A 9,991-nucleotide genomic window follows, 5' to 3' on the forward strand; every position below is an offset into this window, starting at 1 on the left:
GAATGCATGACGTCATTCAATAACTCAACTAACACGAAGAGGGGGGAAAATAAAAGGGATGTTAAGAATGTCTTTGTTTTCTCAAGGATTTCCGCTAGGGATTGGGAAACAGTTTTTTTATTTTTTAAGAAAAGGAGTAAGGGTTCGACCAAAACTACGGGTTCTGGCAAGAACATACTTCAGTCGGATGACACATACTGTGAAGAAACAACTGAATTCGGGACTGGGTCCGTCCAACGTTCATTAATCTATCTGTATTCAAAAGACTAAGAAATGGCGGATATATTGTCCGTACCACTGAAGAAGACGTCAGAGATCGACTTAGTAAAGCCATTGAAAAATCTGATTGCTTTACGATTTTCAACAGCTGATAATCCAGAGAATTTCAACGATGCCATATCCGAGCTCAACAAACTGAGGAGCCTCGCCTGTCTTCGTGCATTGGACAAGAATGAGTCGTCGATTGAAATCAATGCAAGGTAAGAATTTTATGGAATCTTTTGTTGTGTTATACTTATTCTGAAATAGATTAGTATGCTATTATTGTTAATGTATTTTGTATGGGTTGTCAACTAAATGCTAGAATTTCTTAAGTACTCGTAGAACACCTAACCTTCAATTCAAAACACAACTTTTCAAGGTTATGAATGCTTTGTACTTTCAAGATATCATATAGATACCATTAATTATTTAGGTACTGTGACCAACTTGCAGCTCTGGAAGGAAAAATTCCACCCCAAGATGTGCAGATACCTTTCAAATGGAAAGATGCATTCGATAAAGGTTCATTGTTCAGTGGGAAGATGAGTCTGAGTAAGTTTTACATTGGGATAACAATCATTGTTTACTGTTAACTATCAATAAACTTTTTTTTTTACAGCTATCACTTCATTTTCATATGAACGGATGTGTTGCCTATTCAATCTTGCTGCCTTCCAGTCTCAAGTTGCAACTGTTCAGAGTCAAGAAAGTGACGAGGGACTCAAGCTGGCTGCAAAGTTGCTGCAATCGGCTAGTGGGATTTTTTCTTATCTTAAAGCAAATGTTATGGGAGCACTTCAACAAGAGCCAACACCAGATTTGAATCCAGAGGTACTCGGTACCCTTTCCTCCCTGATGTTGGCAGAAGCACAAGAGATATTTGTCATCAAGGTTAGAAATTTTTAAAACTTTGTGTTCGCTGTTTGCTAATATTTATCTTTTCATAGGCAATTAATGATAAGATGAAAGAGGCCATTATTGCTAAGTTAGCTTCGCAGTGCGAAGAGTTCTATGCCGAAACGCTGAAAATGATGAAACAACCGGCAACCACTTCAGTCTGGGAAAGAGATTGGAACTCTAAAGTAACAGGAAAACAATTGGCTTACCATGCTATTGCCCAATATTATCAGAGCCGTGTTTGCAATTCGAGAAAAGCTGTAGGAGAGGAAATAGCTCGTCTGCAGGTTGTTAAAGTAATTGTGCAAACAAATTATTTAAAATAATTTTCATTTCATTTTTTTAGGACGCTATTGAAAATTTCAAATCAGCTCAACAGCGTTTCAGTGATGTAACTACGTATCAAGACTATTTTAATAAAGCTCAGAAAGCACTGGCCGAAGCGCAGAAAGACAACGATTTTATATATCACGAACGAGTTCCTGATGTGAAAAATCTTGATCCGGTCGGAAAAGCCCCTCTGGCTAAAACCCCTGTTATGCCGGAACGTCTTGGTGCCAGTTTTAAAGGTTACTCATTAATTCTGAAAAAGAGTTGCATGTTTTAAAAACTTTTTCTCCTTTTAGATTTGTTCGAAGGTTTGACCCCAGTTGTGGTCCACCAAGCTATGGCCGCATGGGATGTCCGGAAAATGGAAATTGTCAACGTTGAAGTAGGACGCATGCGAGAAGCGAATCAGATGCTCAATGGGTAACACCTTTAATATTCCACATTCGTTTTATAAATTGATACTGACATTTTGTTTGTTTTACTGTAAATTTTACTGACGGGTTTGTTAGAGTGTTGGCCTCTCTCAACTTGCCGGCTGCTTTGGAAGAGTCTGCTGGTGAATCGCTTCCCCAGTCTCTCAAGGACAAAGCCCGAGCTGTTCGACAGTCTGGCGGAATCGATATTCTTAAAGAGTTGATTGGCAACCTTCCTTCGTTATTGGAGCGTAACAAGGAGATACTTGACGAAGCTGAACGGCTATTAACGGAAGAAAGGCAGTCAGATGATCAACTCAAATCCCAATTCAAGGAACGCTGGAGCAGGACTCCATCCGTCAAGTTAACCGAGGCGTTTACGTCTAATATCGCCAAATACAGGCAAATCTTGGCAAACGCTTCCAATGCCGATAATGTCGTCAAGGGCAAGTTCGAAAGCCATAGACGAGGCATCGAATTATTGAGTCGACCAGAGGGTGAACTTGAGACAGCTGTTCCATCTGCTTCTCAATCTGCCGCAGACAATAGCCGCTCACCGGCTGCTGCTCAACTTAGGCTTTTGATGAGTCAAGTGAACGATTTAAAAAGTGAACGAGAAGTATTGGAGCACGAGTTAAAAAGCGCCATGGTCGACATGAAGCAAGTTTTCCTCGGTGCTCTTACTCAGGATGGGGCTGTAAACGAACCAGCTATGTCAGTGGAGAAGCTTGGTCAGGTCTACGGTCCGTTGCAAAAACGTATCCGCGAGAGCATTGATTTTCAAGCCAATCTTATTCAGCAAATACAGGTACATCCAATCAATAAGTTAAAGCAGTATTATTTAAAAATTTGTTCACGGTGTTGTCATTATTTCAAAGACGCTGAATGAGGACTTCGTGAAGGACAAGTTAGGAGGAAAAGGTCCATCTGCTCGCGAAGAGCTTCTTAAAGAACTAGCTACAGCACATGATATTCACATGGAAGTACAGAACAACCTGCAGGAAGGCGCGAAGTTTTACAACGACTTGACTCAGTTACTACTTAGCTTCCAGTGTAAAATTTCGGACTTCTGTTTTGCACGCAAAGCAGAAAAGGAAGAATTGCTTAAGGATCTTACATCGTCTTATGCCAACAACAGCAGTTCTAGCGCCCCTCCAACGGAAGTTCCTGGTTATCACACAACTCAAGGTACATGCATTTTAGACAGAAATGATTAAATGAGGCAATCTATAATCTTTAATTTTAGCAGCACGTGAAGTTCCAGCTCGGCCTCCACCACCTAACTTCAGTAGCGCCAACGCTTCTGCTTCTGCACCACCAACCAGTAGCGCCCCGGGTGCTCCTCCGGCCACATCCGCTTCTCCAGTCAACCCAAATATGGCACCAGGGCAAAGTGGAGCTAATCCTTATCTTCCCTACCCAATGCAACCTTATGGTGGAATGCCAATGCCCATGCACATGCCCATGCAGTATGGGTACCCTACTGGCGCCCCTCCAACCTACGACTACGCTAATCAGGCACAATATCCACCGCAGCAACAACCGCAGCAACAAGGAGCACCTGGCTATCCTGGATATAACAATGCTTACCAATATCCATACCATAACCCTGCCTACCCGTATGCTCCACCTAGACCCTATTGATGGTATGAAATATTCAGTCGACATTTTTCTCCTACCTAATCTGATTCAACCCGTAGATTTTCAACTTTACTGTAGTGCCTTTTTTCGGTCTTGAAAACGCGCTGTCTTACTTCTTTCGTTTTAAATTCGTTTTTCTTTTCCCTGTTCGTCTACGATAACCGATGATCAAATGGTTGTGTCCATTGGCTCTAAAGAAAATTAAAACATACGATTTAATCAAGTTCATATCGCTTGTATCATTTTTCGGTTAAATACTGTACAATTCTGATTAAGAAAAAAAACAACAATAAAGAGCGATGTGATTTACGCCAACGAAGGGGGAAATAGAATACGACAGAACGCTATGTATAAAGGAGGTATAAATTGAATGATTTTCGCTCTTTCGTCCGTTGACGGCGTCTCAAAGCAGCTAGACAACTAAAAGCCAAAAATCTGCATATAAAGATTTAAGACATATGTCAAGCCACTGATGATTGGAATTGTATAGAAATGACGATGTGATCTTAGAGGATGATACAACAGCGACAATAGCGCTGACGGGAGCCGCCCACCGACGGAGGCGGAGTGACTGGAGCGAAATAGGCGTGAACGCGGACGTTTGGTAAATAACTCTGCCGAATGTAATTTTTTTATATTAAATATACTCGTAGCACTTTTAATGTAGAATGCTGTCAGACCCTCAATCGACGAATTCCAGCCCGAGTTATTAGCTGGCAGTCGTAGAGTTCAATACGTTGCAAACTGTGACATGAAATGAGGTTATCTAATGCCGCATCTGTAATGAGAGGACAGTTGTCCAGCTCCAAGACGGCCAAATGTTCCGCTGCGCAAGGCGATGTCCCGACGCTTCGAATACCATCGTCTGTTATCAATTCACAGTGTGACAAACTCTGTAACAGTAAATGATAACACCGGTGCATTAATTCAACAGGGTCGTTCCATAGTTCTAGGTTTGCAATATGTCTGAGTGCCGTACATACCAGTTTCTCTAGACGTGGACACCCAGCAGCCAAGTAACTAAGTGCCGCATCCGTGATAAGTACACATTCTTCTAAATCCATTCGTTTCAACAAGTGACAATTCTGCAAGGTTTAAAAAGATTTGCATGCCATAAAATAAAAATGAATCTTCTGATAACTTAGCTATATCTTGTTTTACTCTGGCTAATGCTTGAAATCCTATGTCAGTGAACAAAGAGCAGCGAGCCACTTCGAGGGTAGCCAATTGGGGACAATGTTGTGACAATGATGACAGAGTAGCATCTGTCAAATGTCCACAACCGGACAGGCATAGATAGCGCATTTCTGGACAACTACGAGCAAGTCGAGCAACGCCAACATCCGTCACCTCCTAAAAAATTGATTGACGTACACAATGGAAACCAGGATCAAATAAGTAAGAAGCTATTTACCAAACAACCCTGAATGTTGACTGTGTGCAATCGAGAGCAAAATCTAGCTAGGTGCGTCAAGGCATCGTCGCCAATCAGGATACATCCTCGGCTGTGAAAAGTCATCAAACCGGGACATCCTTTGGCAAGCACCTCAACACCTGCATCAGGAACACAATGAAACTATTTATATATGATGACATAGTATTTGTACTTTTATATACCAACCATTTTGAGAAACTAAATCACACCAAGACAAGTCAATGTAAACTAACTGTGGGCAACCATCTGCCAGTGCTTTCAATGCTTGATCTGTTATTGCAGGGCATGAGGAAAGGTTAAGTCTTTGAAGCTTGACACAGTGGCGGCTCAAAGCCAAGCAAGTGCTGTGTTAAAGAATAAATTGAGCAAATTTCAATATGTAATATGTGTTTCTCATTAATTTACCTATCTGTGATTCGTTTGCATTGGTTGAGATTTAGGTCCTCTATGTTGTTGCAGTGCTGAGAGAAGGTTCTCATAGCAGAATCTCCTACTGACTGACATCCTTTAAGGCTGAGTTGCTTAAGAAAGCCTCCACAACGTTTAGCAATATTTTCAACTACAACTCCCTAAAAAAATTACACTATTGAAGATTTTTGACATTTGCAATGTGTTTATAAAAACACCTACCTCTACATCACGCTGAAAGCTAAAAAGATCTATATACTGCCAATTGCTCCCATCTAGAGCTAAAATATTCCAGTATTTAGCTACCTGAGCACAACGACACAATGACACAATATCCAAAAAGGAAAAAACTCTGAAAAATAAAAAAAAATATATTACAGGATTTAGTTAACTTGTCAGGAAAATATGATAAAAACCTCAATAAAAGTTCTTTGGGGAGTTTTCTGATGATAAGGGCTTCTTCCTCAGTCCAGTGTTTGGACAACTAGAAGACAAAATAAAACATGAGCATAGTACTGTCACTACATGTAAATAATATGTCAATACCTTAAATGAGCTGGACTTCATTTATAAACATAAAAGTATAGAATGGAAAGAAATCACAATTGATGATAGCATTTATTTGAAAAAAAAATCAGGATCACGGGGGGTTGCTAAGCGTAAAAACTGCGACGCATTGCGTGACACGGGTGGCGCACTGAACTAAACCCCACGTAGCGATTGATGATGGATTTTAGTTTAGAAGAAAGAAAAACAACACTTGTAAAGCAAATGAGAACGACTAGATTTTACCAAGCACTTGTCAACAGTCAATAAACTTTAATAAATTCAGTTTCTCCACGGATAAATATCAATGACACAAAATAATACTTGCTTTGAACTATTTACACCAAAGCACAATCTTTTGTTGTTCTCCTTTATTCGAATCAGCTGTTCTCCTGTGGGGCCCCATCGTGTCGATTTTCATAAACATAACCAAGTGTGGAAACTTGTTTGAAGTTTCAAGTTCTTACAAAAAAATAATATTTAAATTCATATCAGTTTAAATAGAAAATTTTTTAACTAGCAATGTTATTTTATTTCAAAATTATTTTAATTATATGAATTATATTAGGATAATAGGATTATTACTTTATTAGCTCATCATATCCATCGGCAGAGGGCCAATAACAACGTGAATTTGAATTTTTTCTTCTAATACTATTTGGAAGGCAGATGGAACGAAATTATAAAACTCAGTCGCGTCAAATTCATTTTCATTTTCAAAGGGAAAGAAAACATAATATATTCAATCCTATATGAATCACCTACCAGAGCAGTTATCACACATTTATTTATTCTGGCGGTTCCAGAGCACGGCGGATGATCGTGAACTACACCTGTATCTTTTTATTTAGTTTTTTTGACTCACATGTGATAAAGTTTGCTGTGTTTTGTCAATATCTTTAATGCACTTCCCCAGCGTCCAGAGAATCCAGATAGGTGGGATAACGAATTCTTTAGGATCCATGTTATTGTGAGTTATAAAAACACAGAAACATTAGGATTCCTGTCTAGTTTATTGCATCTTCAAGCCAAAAGTCATTTAAAAATTTTGGACGTACGCCGTAATTTTTAAAGAAATATTTATAAGTACCGTACGTAGGCATTTTAATCGAGCACTGCATATTCAAAGAAAGATAATTGTAATTTTTCATGCACACGACACTTTCAAAACAAAAGGCATTAGCAAATGATAGGTCTAGAACCAATCTTCAGAATTTTTAAACATCTATTTTGTTTCGTTGTTCATCCCCATGGTAATTTCATCATTGCTCCAGCAGAGAGCCGAAGTTGATTGGACCATGGACCACACGTATGGAATAAAAAACTCTTCGGGTTGATCCTCTTCAACGTAACGAAATTTAAGTTCTGGAAATTTCTTTAAAAATAATTTAAACGTGGGCGTTAATAATTCATGAGCGCAAACCAACATTAAAAATGTATTTGCTAACCTTAAGTTGATCTTTAGGAAAATCAACACAACCTAATTGTATGGATTGAAGGATTTCATTCACTCCCGGCTCGTTTAACTGGCTGATTCTGTTATTAAAATAGTTGGACACCTAAACAACAATTTTAATATATTAGTCAGTTGGTTAAAAAAAAAAGATGAGCAAACGCAAATTTTACCGTGTCTAGGTTGGCAACGATATCTTGGAATGCCGGCTGTCGTCTCAGAACGTCCAGCACTTCCCTCTTATGCAAAACACTGTAGATCAGATTTTGGTTACATCCAAGTTGGTGGGTGAAGGCAGCATTTAGGATCTCCAACAGCATCCGCAATACTTCTTCAAGGATACTAAGGTCTTGTTCCAGCTCTTCTCTCGATGCACCTGTTGCCGAATCACCTTTTACATCACTCTTGATCTGTTGGACAACTCGGATTCTTCGTTTGTTCAAGGTGCATAAAAGTGATACCAATCTTTGGCATGTATAAGGATGTAGGCGGCGAAAATGTGCAGCCATATTAGCAAGTGTAGCCAGACAGTTGGTGTGCAAATATTTGTCCTATATTCGAAGAAAAAAAAATCATAGTAAAAATATTTGGGGACGTCATTACTTTTTTACAAATGTTTACACTAGCTTTGACAATATTCCGTTGTATAGTCCTAGCGATGACAAGCACAGCCAATCCACCCAAACTTATTTCGTTCAACACTCGATCCGTGTACCACAAAGGATTGCGGACGACCTTGTGATTTGAATTTAAAATATTTAGTTTAATATTCCTATACTATAGCTAGCTAAACCAAGCTTAAATATTATTCTTACGACGTTATGGATGTTGGAATTGAATCCTTCATCTTCGCTAAGCAAAAGAAGAATAATCAGAGACATGTAAAGATGATGTGATCCTTGATCATCGCCATTGAAGAGCTCTTGTAGTAAGGCAATAACCTGCAATATTAATGGGTACGTTAATCAATAGAAATAAAAGATAAGTTGTGTTCGGGTCCAACCATTCTCTGAATATCTGCATGTGTGTAGACGTAGTTACGGAATTGCTGGTGCTGATGAAGAAGCATGTAAAGCAGCAAAGTCGTTCTCTCGTCTCCTAAACGATCACATAGCGTCGAATATAATACTGAATAGTCCAACCGAAAACAAGCTGATGGATGCACTGGAGAAACTTGTACAGGATCTACATTCAAACATGGTGAAAATGAGAAAAACGTTTATCAAATTATTAAGTCTAATACCTTGTGAATCGGTGAAAGACAGCAAAGCTTGTCTATACGGATTAGACCAGTTCTTTTCCGTACTACAGTGATTCGTCAAAACGAGCAACAAAAGTAAAGACTGGGAGGCAAAATCAGACACAGCGTCGACTGATTCAGCTGTGGAACTATTCCGTGATATCAAACTCCATAGTCCGGCTAAATATACAAAAATCACCTAATCACAAAGGATCCTACCTAACTAATGCTTTACAAACTTACTTGCTAAGCCAAGGACGATGCTTCCACCTTGCTCGGGCTTTCTCAACCATCGAACGGGAACAGATTGCTGTTGGCAGTAATGCTGTAACAAAGTGCGTGTGAGTAGTCCGGCATGTAAAGCTCCTGGGCCGTGCATTAAGCACTTGAATATAATAGACTTGTTGTTTATGAGGTATGATGAAGCAGCAACAAAAAGCAACAACATTAGTGTTTGAACACTTTCTCGATGAAGAAGAGCTGTTTCCTCCCTTCAGAATAATATTCCATTAGAAAAGGAGACTTGTTATGTGATTATTTTTTACTGACTTTAGAGGGACATCGACTAATATTTCCACAAGCTGGACAGCTAGATTTTCCAACAAACTCTCACAACTGTTTTCTTCTTGAAATGAAAACTTTTTAATCAGCACTGCTTCTTTCTCTAAGCGAATCCAATGGCTAAATATGACCCGCACAATGAAAAGAGCATTGCAAGTTTGCCATATAAAAATTCTACTGTGGATAGAAATAGAATGTTATTAAATTGCAATTGAAATAAAAATATTTTCTACTTCACTTATCACACTGAGCAGAGGCCTTAAGCTCTGTAGCTCTAGATAGAAACACTCTTAAAAGAGCGCTTGTATTTCTCGTTGCTTGATTATTGCTTTCAAGAAGTTGAAAAAGCTGGGCTGTTCCTTCAATGACTTCATGATTCTCTAAACTAAAAAACAACTGTGTTAATGAAAAATTAAAACATCAATAGCAAGAAATTACCTGGAAAGGGGTATCTGTAAATTAAAAGAAAATAATTGATTCCAAGTTGGATCGTTTGCCGTCATAGGTGTCGATCCACACAATTGAAACAAGTGTTCATTGCTGTTCAAGTTAGCTACCGAGCTGCACTGGGCCCCCATTGTTCAATCTTTAGCACATTTTCTAAGAATCAAACAGTTTTCAAATAATGGTCTTGATCAGCAGAACTTTTTAAAAAATATCCTGTTTTACTTCAAAAACACTTGTATAAACTATAAAGTCCACGTCAGTCAGAATAGCAGACGACGCATTATTTTTCATCGAACCGGTTTATTGCATGGGTTTCAGCAACGTTTTTGATTATTTGGGTTGCTGCAACCTGCAATGGC

At 38.9% G+C, this 9,991-nt stretch overlaps 3 protein-coding genes across 6 annotated transcripts; 1 reads left to right on the forward strand and 2 right to left on the reverse strand.

The window, feature by feature from the left end:
- Positions 1-155: 155 nt before the first annotated feature.
- On the forward strand, positions 156-3,857 carry LOC124199816 (programmed cell death 6-interacting protein-like). Of its 2 annotated transcripts, none has more exons than XM_046595771.1 (9): positions 156-479; positions 695-813; positions 881-1,152; positions 1,209-1,445; positions 1,505-1,727; positions 1,785-1,908; positions 1,998-2,709; positions 2,780-3,089; positions 3,151-3,857. In XM_046595771.1, the coding sequence occupies exons 1-9, from the start codon at positions 274-276 to the stop codon at positions 3,543-3,545; spliced, it is 2,598 nt and encodes an 865-aa protein (XP_046451727.1). In that variant the 5' UTR covers positions 156-273; the 3' UTR covers positions 3,546-3,857. The 2 variants fall into 2 exon arrangements, with proteins under 2 accessions (XP_046451727.1, XP_046451726.1); XM_046595770.1 differs by having other exon boundaries at positions 184-479; positions 3,148-3,765.
- Positions 3,762-6,343, reverse strand: LOC124199823 (F-box/LRR-repeat protein 20-like). Its single transcript, XM_046595782.1, has 10 exons — positions 5,932-6,343; positions 5,802-5,869; positions 5,608-5,737; positions 5,383-5,546; positions 5,164-5,321; positions 4,957-5,096; positions 4,704-4,895; positions 4,526-4,627; positions 4,223-4,435; positions 3,762-4,156 (listed from the first exon to the last, which is right to left on the reverse strand). The coding sequence occupies exons 1-10, from the start codon at positions 5,950-5,952 to the stop codon at positions 4,049-4,051; spliced, it is 1,296 nt and encodes a 431-aa protein (XP_046451738.1). The 5' UTR covers positions 5,953-6,343; the 3' UTR covers positions 3,762-4,048.
- Positions 6,344-6,925: 582 nt separating this feature from the next.
- On the reverse strand, positions 6,926-9,947 carry LOC124199818 (dymeclin-like). 3 transcript variants are annotated; one of them, XM_046595773.1, is made up of 12 exons: positions 9,855-9,947; positions 9,624-9,785; positions 9,424-9,570; positions 9,174-9,362; positions 8,868-9,115; positions 8,628-8,804; positions 8,388-8,569; positions 8,200-8,325; positions 8,006-8,119; positions 7,558-7,935; positions 7,380-7,490; positions 6,926-7,306 (listed from the first exon to the last, which is right to left on the reverse strand). In XM_046595773.1, the coding sequence occupies exons 2-12, from the start codon at positions 9,761-9,763 to the stop codon at positions 7,157-7,159; spliced, it is 1,962 nt and encodes a 653-aa protein (XP_046451729.1). In that variant the 5' UTR covers positions 9,764-9,785; positions 9,855-9,947; the 3' UTR covers positions 6,926-7,156. The 3 variants fall into 3 exon arrangements, with proteins under 3 accessions (XP_046451729.1, XP_046451730.1, XP_046451728.1); XM_046595774.1 differs by having other exon boundaries at positions 9,174-9,359; positions 9,624-9,925; XM_046595772.1 differs by having other exon boundaries at positions 9,624-9,912.
- Between the last annotated feature and the right edge of the window lie 44 nt (positions 9,948-9,991).

The sequence above is a fragment of the Daphnia pulex genome, chromosome 8 (genome assembly GCF_021134715.1).
Source record: "Daphnia pulex isolate KAP4 chromosome 8, ASM2113471v1".
NCBI lineage: Eukaryota > Metazoa > Arthropoda > Branchiopoda > Diplostraca > Daphniidae > Daphnia > Daphnia pulex.